This window comes from Zophobas morio, unplaced genomic scaffold, assembly GCF_036711695.1.
Source record: "Zophobas morio isolate AGI-343-1 ecotype UQ-CSIRO unplaced genomic scaffold, CSIRO_AGI_Zmor_V1 ptg000093l, whole genome shotgun sequence".
NCBI lineage: Eukaryota > Metazoa > Arthropoda > Insecta > Coleoptera > Tenebrionidae > Zophobas > Zophobas morio.
In genome coordinates, this window is record NW_026972198.1 from 169,027 (window position 1) to 180,906 (window position 11,880).

The window sequence follows — 11,880 nt, forward strand, 5'->3', positions numbered from 1 at the left end:
CGTTAATAATTTTTTTTTTTTAAGTTTAAACACAAATTTGTAACAAATAAAAAAAAACAACGAACTACGAATTAAAAACAAACGTTTAATCAGTGAACCAAATTTTAAAGAGACTGATTAGTTAAAAAGCTTGAGGTTTTGAAGAGACGCTCATTTCCTTTAAAATGTATCATCAAATTTTCAAGTGGACAAAGGGCTACGCGTTTTACACAGTGAATTATCTTGATTAGGGCCTCGTTTTATCCGAGTCTTTCTTGGTTGAATATGGGCGGTCTTCTATCCTTTCCAGGGTGCGTACTCGTTTTATAGCACTTTTTGTAAATTTTATCAATTTTTTTTGTTATAGTAAACTAAATTTAACTATTTACACTTTTTATATAAAAAGTTAAACCTTTAAATTTTATGCTTTTCAGCCCCTATATTGAGGAACAGTGTCTTAACGTTTTACCATTTCTCGCGGGCCTTTCAAAAAGACAATTTAAAATTTTGTTGGAAGCTTGCGTTCAAAATCAATACAAAGCAGGTGCTTCACTATCTGAATTTTTTACTACGGTTTATAATTACCTAAACTTTGTAAAAAGGTTGTCTAGTCGTTTCTGAAGGTGATTCACCTGGTTTTAATATTATAGTGTCTGGTTCCGTTGAAGTGCTTTCTGTTGTACTACCCCCTTTTTTTTATTTTTGTTAGAATTAAGTTTTTTTTTTCTATTTTTGCTCTTCAATTTCTCATCTTAACATATTGTTGAGTATAGCAATAACGATGTAAAACGGCTTTATAAAAATCATCTATTTTTCTTATTTTTTACTTTTATTGTATTTAAAGTTGACTACACTCTTGATCGTACACAAATTCACGTTACAATTTTCCTATTTTTAGAGCATTATGATTAGTTTAAATTTTTGAAAAACTACATTTTCATTTAGGAAAAAGAAAACTTTGTTAGCAGACTTGGAGCTGGCAGTTGGTTTGGAGTACTCGACTTAACTGATAAAACACCTCAAAAAGTGTCACTTGTTGCTGTTGAAGATCAAACTACTATTTTGGTATATCCTCTTTCTCTTTCACTTTTTGTTAAGCTTAGAGTATTTCTTGAACCACTTATAGCTTTCTATTAAAGTTATTTTGAAGAGGCTGTTAGCATGTTACTTGTTTATTATTTTATAACTACTTTAGACAATAAAGCGATCGCACTATGAAGCTCTAAAGGAGAAAGATCCTCACGTAGCTGCTTATCTGTCACCCATTAGCGACGGTTCTACACTTATAAAGCTAAAAAACGTTGCGTTTTTACAAGGTGAAGTGAGATTTTGGTGCTCTTGCGAGATAATTTTAGTAATTGTTTTTGTAGTCGATATTAATTAATAGTTGACTTTTTTAGGTTATTGTACTTTAAGTAGATGTTAGCGATATAGTAGTGATATGCTTAAAATGAACGGCTATCACTTTTGAAAAACTTATTACTTATTTGTCTCCTTTTCGTTCGCAAGAGTCGTCCTGTTGGTGGCGAGTTTTTATTTCTCAGCCAAACAGTTGACCCTTCCTCATCTCTTATTATTTACCCTCCGCTGCCAGGATTGAGCGAGACAATAATCCAGCAGCTCTTTTGGCTCTTCCAGTTTCGCTGCTGTCCAAGCGGGACGGTCGTTTGCAAGCAGGTCGGCTCCCTTTCTGGCGCGGTTGCGTTGTTGCTTTTGTTACTCTTTTTCTGTTAGAATGAAGTTTCCGATGGGTTTTATTTAATTGTTTCTGGTCGATGTCATGTCAGTGTACTGGACGTGAACACCAACACATCCGTCTTTCTGTGCTCTTTACAATCCGGCGAGTGGTCTGTCTCTTGCGCTCGTCCACGCACCGCAACGCTTTTGATTATACTCAAAGGTTTGGCGAAATATCTCTGATCGAGCATACCAACCGCACTGCGGACGTTGTGGCTTTTGAGGATTGCTTGTTTCTTTTTCTTTCGCCAGAAAATTTCAATAAGTTTATTCAAGTTCAAGAGCGCCATATTCAAGGCAGCTGTCGTGCATTTGATTCTTTGATAAGTAAAAGAACAACCTCGTCGTTGAAGGTTCTTCTGGTTACTATCGGTGTTGAGCCTTTTTGGTTACACGTGTTCCTCCTCTAATTTAGGCGGTGTCCCTCTTCAATTTTTTGGTTACCAAAGAGGTATTACGCTTCTTGCAAACGATGTGTATCAACGCGCTTGCCATTGGCCATAGATAGGTCCCGTTAGAAAGTTTGATGAGGAGAGGCTTGCGTTGTTGGGTTGTCTTTTTAAGTTTGAAAAGGTATTTTATAAAGTTAGGACCATTATATATAAATATTATAACGCCTTTACAAGTTTGAAGAAGATCAAGTTATTTTTCAACAAGGTGATCAAAGTGATGCAATGTTTATTATTGTATCTGGCTCCGTTAGCATGTCCGTTCAGGTGGGAGGTCGCCTTTTTAATTATAAGTTTTTCCGGGGAGGAGGCACCTCAGCTTTTCGCACAGATGAGGAAACTCGGTTGCTCGAACTCCGGAACGGTGACTTTTTCGGTGAAATGGCTCTTTTCTCAGACTCCCCGCGACCTTTTAAGTGTGCAGCCAAGTCGGACGTTGTCTGTCTCAAGTTGCTCCGTAAAAACTTTCAAGCGTTTTTACAAGTTTCGCCGTCCATCAGTGAGAATGTAGAGCAAATAATTAGGAAGCGAACTGGGGACTTTTTACTTCGCATCCCGTTTTTTAGTCATATTAAAGTAATTACTCATATCGATTTTTAGGCATTTAATAGTAGTTACACTGATGAAAAGGAAAATAAGCCGTGGAGTAAACTTTCCTTACTTGGAAATCTATGCCAGTTTGAATTTTTTCCGTCAGGAAGCACTGTTTTTCGCGAGGGTCAACCCGGAGACAAATTTTACGTTATTGTTACTGGTAGCACAGCGCACCATAACACATTGATCCCGGCGCTAACTCTCCTTCTGTGCTAGGCCAGGTCAAGGCGTCCGTCTTTGTGGACGGCTCTGACCACATCTTGAGCGAATTGGGCCCCGGCGACTTTTTCGGCGAAGTAGCGTTGACGTGCGACACTACAAGGTGTTTTTCTAAATTTAAATAACCCTTTTTTGGTTTACTTGTCTCATTATAACCAATAAGAACCGCCACTATTACTTGCAAGGAAGCAACCGTTGTCCTTTCGTTGAATAAGAAAAATTACGCGGCATTTCGCAGCCTTGCACCAGAACTCCAACCAATAATTCAGCGTTTTGTCGATGCAAGAACAGTGAATACCTTAAAGGTATATTTCTATACCTGTACAGAAGCTGAAGGAGCTCGCGTGTGTTTTCAGGCCTTGAGCTATACCCAGCCTATAAAAACAGACTTCTGGCAGTGATTGGGGATGAGTGCTTACACCTCATATGCCATATAGATTTGTGCAGCGAGTAGGCTGGGCATCAGCATCATAATAACTCCTACGCCTTGCTACAGATGCTGTCACTGTTTAAGAAGGTTAAGGAGAATAAGCCTTGGAGTAAAATGGATATCCTGGCAAAGATGTTCTGTTATGAACAGTTACACGAGGGCGATGTTTTTTTAGAAAAAGGTGTCCTAAACGTTGGCCTTACTACTTAGTTGGTACCGATTGACGCTTAACATGTAGCCTTTTTACGCAGATACCGACAAGCTCTTCGTTAAGTTGAGCGGGAGTGTGGCTATCATCGATAGCGACGACGTTTGACTATTCCTCATTTTACCAAATATATATATATTGATGTGCCTGCTAGACAGACTGAGCACGATGTGAGCGACGGGACGCCGTTTGGAGACCCGTTTATGCTCAGCACGGTACATGCTGTATTCACCTTAAACTTTTTTAAAGAGGTACTTATTACCCCATTTTCGTTAGTTTCAAAGTTCTGTTGACGATGTCTCCTCGGAAAAGGTATGTCTTTTGAGCGATACTAGAGTGAAATAACCCTTGAGCCAAGCCCACGTTAATGTGCGACCATTTTTTTTTTGTAGGAGGTTGAAGCAGCCAAAGGCAGGAAAGTTATTGCTAAAAGCGAAGCTTTAGTAATAAGTCTCACTCGAGGGCAACTCGAAAAGTTTTTTAAGATTGCTCCTGAGTTGAAGCAAGAGATCCTCTCAACTTTCAGAAAATAGCAGTAAAAAAAAAGGATGAGAGGACCACGAGAAGTAAGGGCATCCGCCTAGTATAGTCTAGCTGCATGCATAATATGTAAATTCTTATAATAAAGTGAATCAATAATTTTATTTTGAACTTTACTAGTCGAAATCGCTCCTTAACTGATTGGCGCTGAGAATAACTTTTTGGCCGGGTTCAAAGGCCGGCAGTCCTAAATAAGGGCAGGTCGAGCAGCGAAAGGCATCTCCCAAATAACACTGTGGACAATAGATTTATTATAATAATAAAAAATTGAGCAAAAAATATCAAGACTCACATTTCCACAAGACGTAGTTGCTTGCCCAGTTTCCTCGTTCGGACCGTCTTGCTTCTGTAAAGACCCAAGCAGAATAGAAAAGGATCATTGAATTATTGTATATAAATTAAGTTCAAAATTAAGTTCAAAGAAGCTTAATTGCTATAAAATGCACGAGTTACATGAAATACCTTATCAAAACCACAAGTACAATTTTTACAGGCTCTCTTTTTCAGGCTGCGCGGGCCGCATTCAGGTACTTATAAAAATAATCAGAAAGTGCATTTAGTGGGAAAAACAATTTCTATAGACTAGTAAAAAAACTTTAAATCTGTATTAACGAGGTCATAAAATATATCGCGACAACCATAATAACGCCGTAGCCAGAAATTTTTTAAGAAAGTAACAGTAAACGTGCACTGTATTTAGTTTTATTATTAAACTATAGTAACTCGAAAATAAAGCAGAGCGGGAAAAGGTAAATAACATTTACTTTTAATATATAATTAGCTGCGAAAGTTACCACAATATACGCTGCTGAAGGATAAATGTGCGATTGCCTCAAAGTGTTCAGTATCGAAATTCTAAACTACTTATTTACCGGGAAGCCCAGTAGTTGTAAGGAATGCCCATATCTAAACCTAACTAACGCTTAAAATTTTAAACTATTATGAAATTATCCGTTATAGTAGGCATAAAAAAAATGCCTTTTATAACAAAGCACAAAATTTTCATAATAATTTTTATGAAGTTGTAATAATTTAACGCTACAAAAATAAACAGATGCAATAAATGTATGTCAACACTCTTAATTTAGTTACACAAAGAAAATTACGTAAGGGAGGATCGGGTTTTTGCCTATCGTTTTCGTCGAGCAAGTCATCTTCATCCAAAAATTCATGGTCAAGAGGTTGAGACGCACACGCCTGCCAGGTTTCACCGTATAATTTGAAATGTATTTATAATATATCGAACTTACATCTGCCTTCAAGGAAACAATAAGCGGGATACTTGCCCCAATTTCGTATTCAGGCTTATACGCTTTAATCTAATAACAGCTTTTTAACAATATAAACGAACAATTGCTTAAATTTAAAAATGATCCCCGGCCGACGGATAAGCGAATCATTTTTTAAGAGCTAACACAATATCCAAAAAACTAGCGCTTAATAAAATTAAACTAAAGTAACTATAAAAAGCTTTCAATTATATAATAAAAAAACTATAGAAAAATCTAAAAACTCGACTTCATATAAGGCATATGGGGTGTGTTATTTTACCTGAAGTAGCCTTATTTTGTCTAAATTCAAAATTTTTTTATCGTAATCCTTCTCAGTATCGATATTTTTAATGTCAAGAAGATTAACGCTAATAAATCCGCTTAATTTAAGGTCTTGAATAAGTTTACTTTCTGTTCTTAAATTTTTTAGACATATATCTTCAACTGCAACAGTCGGCTCACTTAAATACAATATACCTTGAAATATACTTATAAATTAGAATGTTTATATAAACCATCACCAATCTTTATGTTAAGTGATAAGCAACATAAAATATTAATTATTTAAATAATTTATATTATTTAAAAGAATACTATTTAAAATTACCTCCGATTCTCAGAAGCTTATTATATTTACCTAGAATCTTTCTTGTATGGCTTTCAAAAAATGGAAAAATAAAGCCAGAAATAATTACATCATAAGAAGTAAATTCAGACAAGTCTTCCAGAATGTGGTCTATAGGTTTTATTGTCAAGTTGGATGCAATTTTAACCTGCTCTCAAAATTAACTCATGCGTAAATTACAGCTGTATAGTCATTTATAAACCTTTCTCTTCAAATCACTATAAAACTGATGATTTCTTGCTTTGTAACTATCGATATCTCCAACAGACTTGACGCAAAGTAGTACTTTAGAAACCTCAGAAAATATCAAGTGTGCCATCTGATATAAAATATAGATCTTAACAAACGAAAAAAGAGGTCATATTACATTTACGATATTATGAGCTACAGCTTTAAGACACTTTACGGTATAGTTCCCAATACAATCATAACTTAGAGGGCGACTGCGCTGGTATGGCTGAATACCGTTAAGTAATAAAAAAGTTGATTGATTGAAAAGTGCAGCAACATGGTTGAGTAAATGTGGTGGCCTATTTCAAGCAACACTATTGGTTGTGAGGCTAAAGCAATTTTAAAAAATTTAGCTTGACTTGGTTAAAATCACTTTCATCATGAAAGCTGTGAAAGGAGAGAATTAGCAATCTTGATCGTATAAATTGTCTTATTGTTGCAATAGTTGTAATATCTTATAAAATAAGTCAAGAAGCTTCATTTTACTAGCGTCCATAACAGCCTCTAAGCTAGCCAGATTAATTTGTATGTAGGGGTAGTTAACAATTTGCAAGTTCTAGTATTAAGTTACAAGCGAAAATGCTTCCTTGGAAGAGGAACTATTATTTGAAAACTTTAGCGGTACCGTGATAATAAGAAATGTTTATCAAATAGATTAAATTTAAATTGGGAAAGCTCTTCGGACCTAAAATTTTTTAACGTAAAACAGGGATTTTAGCGGGCGTCTCAAAATTCTTTTGGATTGTAAAAGGTAACAATGCCGGAAGTTACCCACTTGATCTTAACTTTCGAAAAGAATATGGTTTTTTCCTTCTTACTATTTATAATGTATTACCAAAAATTTGACTTTTAAAAATTTGTTTTTTTTTTCTTGACATTAAGGGAGTGCGGTAACATTTAGGCGTATAAGGACTCGTGAACTAAAAAAGCTAACAAGACTAACTCATCTCTGTAGGTGATGACGTTTTTTTAAATAAAGATAAATATTATGGTTTTTTCCAAACTCTTTCGATACTCAAATTTTTTTGGAAAAAAGTTTATCTTCAGTTAGGTATGTTTTTGTGTCTGATCTCAATGTGTTCATTTACCTCTAATTTTGCTTCTATAAAGTTCTTAAGATTTAAATATTGCTTAATGGTTCGTTTTACTCTCTCCTATGTTTATTCCATAAGAAAAAAATACTTTATTTGTACAAGTTCACATAAAGATAAAGAGTAATCTCCATGTAGTTTCTGTCGACAGTAACTACTAAGTATCTAAATAGTTCAAAAGAGTATATTATTTTTGAAAGCTCCTTAGGTCCTAAGGTTTTAATCAACAATTGTCAAAAAATTTTATAAATATATATATATATATATATTTTTTTTAGCTATTTAGGGATTCTTACCGATTTGCATATAAAGAGTGCCTAAGTTTTTAATATCATCGGTAAAATTTTAAACAACTTTTACTACGCAATTCTGCTTTTTATAATTTCTTAATTATTTTAACCGATCAGTCGGTAAAACTGTAATGGAAGCAATGCTATATAACCTTGTTCTTTGTTTAAATTCCCCTTTAAAAAACAAGGCCTTTGCGAGTTTTCCTGCTGAAGAGTTATTGGTTAGTGGAAGTGTTTAGTAAAAGTGACGACAGTTTTAAAAATTTTTAAATAATGTAAAAGGAGGGAGTGCACTACTAGAAAGAGGTATTTCTTGTTTGGAAAAAGTTATTTTTGTCCTGTTAAAGTTGACATACTACAGTAAGGCTAAAATTAAAAGTGGGTCTAAAATACTGCTTTATCTATTTTATAATCTTGCAAAACAGTTCCCTAAGTCCGGGGCTCCGTTATGCGGTGGGGTGTCGTTATTTCTGTGTCAAGTGTAAGCACCTGCGTCATAGGTAATGTCTTAAACAAACAAATTGTTATGACTGAGACGATTCAGAAAGTGTTTCCTACTTCAGGTCATGCAAGTGAGCAGCCTGGTAAAACCATAGGGCGCCTGTAATAGATCGCAGCAGTCTATTTTAAATCGCATGAAGTCGCTTAATTTTTAGTTGTCTAGCATACGAACACGCCATGGTTGCATAAGTTAAAACTCGGAAGATTAATTTGCAATAAAGCTAAGTTTGTCGCTCATTGACAAGGAATTCTTTTCACACAAGGAGAAATCGTTCTTGAAAAGCTTACTTCGCTTTGTTAATGGGATAGTTAAATAATAATGGCACAAATATTGCTTGTCGGCCCAAACACCCAGGTATCTGATTTCTGTGTGCCAAGAAACTGCTTGGCTGCAAAGTGGTATAATAAATGCTTTCGTTTTAAATCTTCTCTTTGCTACAAATATAGCTTTGCTCTAAAGAAGGTTAATTACAATTCGCCACTGATCAAATCATACCTTAAGTTAGAAACATACATTTGCACGCGTTTTAAAGCTGGAGGAGAGTTGGAGTAACGCGTAGATACAACGCAAACCGTGGAGAGGTACTTCCAGGTCTAGTAATGTCCGGCCTGTATAAAGCAAACAAGGTGGTAGATAGCAGCTAATTTTGTGGGACTCTCATAGTCAGTTCTTTTATAGATGAGCTGGCATTTCTCACTTTGACATGATACGTCAGTAGGTGCAAAAAAGACTGAAGAAGCGAAAGAATATGACGTTGTATTCTCAGTAAAGATATTTTCATTAAAATCCAGCTTGCCATACCTTATCAATTTGCTTTTTCCACATCTATTATGCACATCTCGACTTATTGTCATTATACCCTTTTGTGATGTGTTCGGAAAAACGCAAAAGCTATTGTGTAGTAGAGTACTCCCTTTGAAATCCAAACTAAATCTCGGGTAAACAATTAGTTCTCTAAACAAACTTTCCAACAGTCAAAGTGTTACAGCTTCTTCTCCTATTATGTCAATACTTGATAAAACACTTCTAGAATGGTAGCTCTATGAAGGACACTTTAATTTTGTAAATGACCCGACTGCTGCCGTTTACCATCGTTCAGGAAATGTACAGAACTCAAAAGAATGGTTAATAAGTGAAACTAAGTCCTTAATTGGTGTCTCAGGCAGGTGTTTAAACATTTCGTTTGCTTACACATCAGAATTTGGCGCTTCTGTAGTATGTAAAAGGTTTATAACTAATAGCACTTATTCGTATCGATATCTCAAATTATTTCTCGACAGTTGTTACTGCGATTAGCTCTATTTTCGTTCTCAGGAGCTACTTCTTTTGTGATCTTGCAATGAATTAATAAACTTTACACGAAAACTTTCCGCATTAACATGGTATTCAAAGGTATAATCGGCCCCATTATTAAGGAGGGTTTTGCGATTTCTTATGGGTTTAACAAATCGTTAGCAAGAGGTAGGATTTATGAAATATTCAAGCTCCGCAAGTTTCATATCCCAAGTTTCATTGCGCAACTTGATGAAGTACTTGCATCTTTTGACTGGGGTTTCTGGAGGTTACGTACTTACGGTTTTGTCACCTTCTTAAGTTAAGGATTCAATTTCCTCAAATAAGAGTGTTTTGAGCGGAGAGGTCGTTTTTGTAACGAAAGCTTTCTATGTGCCCGTAATCGCTATTTTAAATTTATTCCAGTTCGTATACCTTCATAAGTAATTCAGAGGGTTAGACTCTAGAAGCCAGTTTCGTATAATACAAGGGGTGATCCGAGGGAAGAAGTACTAGCGTTCAAGTTTGAGACAACCGTATGTTTTTTGTAATGAGAATATCAAGAATATTTGAAGTGCCCTTTTCTAGCTATGCTTGTTAGTTCTTATAGGAGGGGAATCAAGGTAACCTATTTTTTCAGCATAGTTGTAGAGTTCGGTTCAATTATAATTTCATACTTAACCTTTCCAAGAAAAATTTTTGCAGTTTGAAGCGCCGCCAAATATTACAGCTTCACGCGGTCAAGGGCAGAGTTCAGTGCTTAAGGTAACAAAGGCAGTTCTGGGACCTTATACCAAGAGGTAATAATTACTGTTCCCAGGACATGAAGATTGATATTAATAGCCCCTTCTTCAATAATTTAAGTTAACCGGCGGTATGAATAATTGTGCTATCTGCTTTTTAATAAAAACGGCTGCTCCACCTTCTATTGATATGTCCTGCCATGCCGGTAGAGCACGTAACTAGGGAAATTCATTAGATGTGCTAATTTTCGATGAGTTTCACTTATTAAAACACTATTAACTCTTTGGCTATCAAAAAACTGTGAAACTCTTCTCTTTTGAATAGATGAGTGTCCGCGTTCTAAAGTAATATGCGAACATATTCAAGCTGGCGATGAGAGGTTATCTTTAACGACTTAAGAAGATCGTTTAACATTCTTGCCATTGCTTGAATTGGCGTTGGGAGATATTTAATTTTAGATTTTTTAATTTGTCTTCATATACGGCAGATGCGTAGCTCTTCTTGTTGACTGGTTAAATTACTTTTTGATAAAGTTAGTAATTTTGAGTATTTTTAAGAGGAACAATTATTTATCTGTGAATTCGTCCTCTTGACGAAGTAGACATATTTAAATCTCTCCAAGTTCCCTTAAAATTGAAATTCTTTTAATTAAATGTATCAAATATAAGGGTTTGCTAGCTCGAGGGTATATAGTATTCCTCTACAATTTAAAGTGTTTTGGCAGACGTTGGCCCGAATTTTATTATTACTGTTATTTGTGTATTTATATATAACCGCTCTTGGTTTTGGGTGTTTCTCGAGAGAGTGCTAGATTATTAAATTGACTAACTAAAGTTTCTTTTAATCCTCCGGTTTCCTATATTATTTTTTACTTTATAATATACTAATCCTCGACACTATTAACTTGAAAAATCATTAATTTGGCTTCTAACCACTGGGAAATACGTGAATATGAAAGGTAGGTTACTTCGAAGTTAAAATTTATTTAAAAAGGGAACTTAATAAAGCCAAAATAAGGTATGCAAAGGATATAAAAAATGTAATTATTATAATTTTAGGTGGTAATGCGAAAGTTACTTAAAAGTTAGAGTTCAGACTGGAAGTTAAAAACTGATCAAGTAGTAATAACCGTAGTAGGTTTATCTCGTTAGAGTAATTCCTGCAAGTTGTATGAAAATAATGTATTTTAGTAAATAAGGACAATAAAGTTGATAGAAATTATACTCGTGTTTCGTTGAAAACTTGTGTCTCTGGATCGAATTTATTGTCTAATAAGTGTTAAATAGGTTATAGTAAAGCGAGCGCATACTCATTACTTATATTAAACAAAAAAAAAGGTATATAGCGTACTTGGTGGGTCTCATTACGGTACTATCAGAAGTGTAGAAGCAAGTAAGTTTAGTATGAATAAACGTTCGACACGGCCTTCTCATCGAAATTGATTTTTTACTTGGAAGGGGTTATTATGAGTTATTCACTAAAAATTTATGAAGTTAGCAATGAAATAGGAATCGTGAAATGGTTTAAACTGGAAAAATGTTCATGGTAGGGAGATGCCCCAAGAAGAAAAAGAAGAAGACAGTTACATTTATGGTGAGAAAATGAAAGGTGAACTGTATCGTAATGACTTCGCCGATATCGACAGAAAGGAAAGTGGGATTCCGATTGATGACTGGTAAAATCGTTAATGAGGCTATG

General features: G+C 35.1%; 2 protein-coding genes across 7 annotated transcripts; one reads left to right on the plus strand and one right to left on the minus strand.

Moving 5' to 3' along the window:
• Window positions 1-202: 202 nt before the first annotated feature.
• On the plus strand, window positions 203-4,367 carry LOC135144284 (cGMP-dependent protein kinase-like). 6 transcript variants are annotated; one of them, XM_064076269.1, is made up of 21 exons: window positions 203-290; window positions 414-523; window positions 582-658; window positions 925-1,044; window positions 1,175-1,295; window positions 1,574-1,656; window positions 1,714-1,826; window positions 1,880-2,069; window positions 2,132-2,167; window positions 2,221-2,289; window positions 2,343-2,439; window positions 2,497-2,741; window positions 2,796-2,919; window positions 2,976-3,081; window positions 3,142-3,283; window positions 3,475-3,589; window positions 3,660-3,718; window positions 3,775-3,831; window positions 3,893-3,928; window positions 4,009-4,182; window positions 4,277-4,367. In XM_064076269.1, exons 1-20 carry the CDS (start codon window positions 265-267, stop codon window positions 4,147-4,149), a joined length of 2,067 nt encoding a protein of 688 aa, XP_063932339.1. In that variant the 5' UTR covers window positions 203-264; the 3' UTR covers window positions 4,150-4,182; window positions 4,277-4,367. The 6 variants fall into 6 exon arrangements, 5 of the variants coding, with proteins under 5 accessions (XP_063932339.1, XP_063932341.1, XP_063932338.1 ...); XM_064076271.1 differs by lacking the exon at window positions 4,277-4,367 and having other exon boundaries at window positions 1,714-1,879; window positions 1,969-2,069; window positions 4,009-4,239; XM_064076268.1 differs by lacking the exon at window positions 4,277-4,367 and having other exon boundaries at window positions 4,009-4,239.
• On the minus strand, window positions 4,193-6,506 carry LOC135144321 (anamorsin homolog). Its single transcript, XM_064076344.1, has 10 exons — window positions 6,426-6,506; window positions 6,255-6,371; window positions 6,035-6,200; window positions 5,708-5,904; window positions 5,407-5,475; window positions 5,263-5,353; window positions 4,619-4,686; window positions 4,449-4,502; window positions 4,274-4,389; window positions 4,193-4,210 (listed from the first exon to the last, which is right to left on the minus strand). Exons 2-10 carry the CDS (start codon window positions 6,369-6,371, stop codon window positions 4,207-4,209), a joined length of 882 nt encoding a protein of 293 aa, XP_063932414.1. The 5' UTR covers window positions 6,426-6,506; the 3' UTR covers window positions 4,193-4,206.
• Window positions 6,507-11,880: the final 5,374 nt, after the last annotated feature.

Excerpts from the sequence above, each read along its gene's own strand:
- LOC135144284 (XM_064076269.1), top strand. The coding sequence starts at position 265 with ATGGGCGGTCTTCTATCCTTTCCAGG. Across the intron at positions 1,296-1,573 it reads AAACGTTGCGTTTTTACAAG|GATTGAGCGAGACAATAATC; the intron begins GTGAAGTGAGAT and ends CTCCGCTGCCAG. Across the intron at positions 3,832-3,892 it reads ACCCGTTTATGCTCAGCACG|TTTCAAAGTTCTGTTGACGA; the intron begins GTACATGCTGTA and ends CATTTTCGTTAG.
- LOC135144321 (XM_064076344.1), bottom strand. The coding sequence starts at position 6,371 with ATGGCACACTTGATATTTTCTGAGGTTTCTAAAGTACTACTTTGCGTC. Across the intron at positions 5,476-5,707 it reads ACAAAATAAGGCTACTTCAG|ATTAAAGCGTATAAGCCTGA; the intron begins GTAAAATAACAC and ends AGCTGTTATTAG. Across the intron at positions 4,687-5,262 it reads AAAACCCGATCCTCCCTTAC|TACCTGAATGCGGCCCGCGC; the intron begins GTAATTTTCTTT and ends TATTTTTATAAG.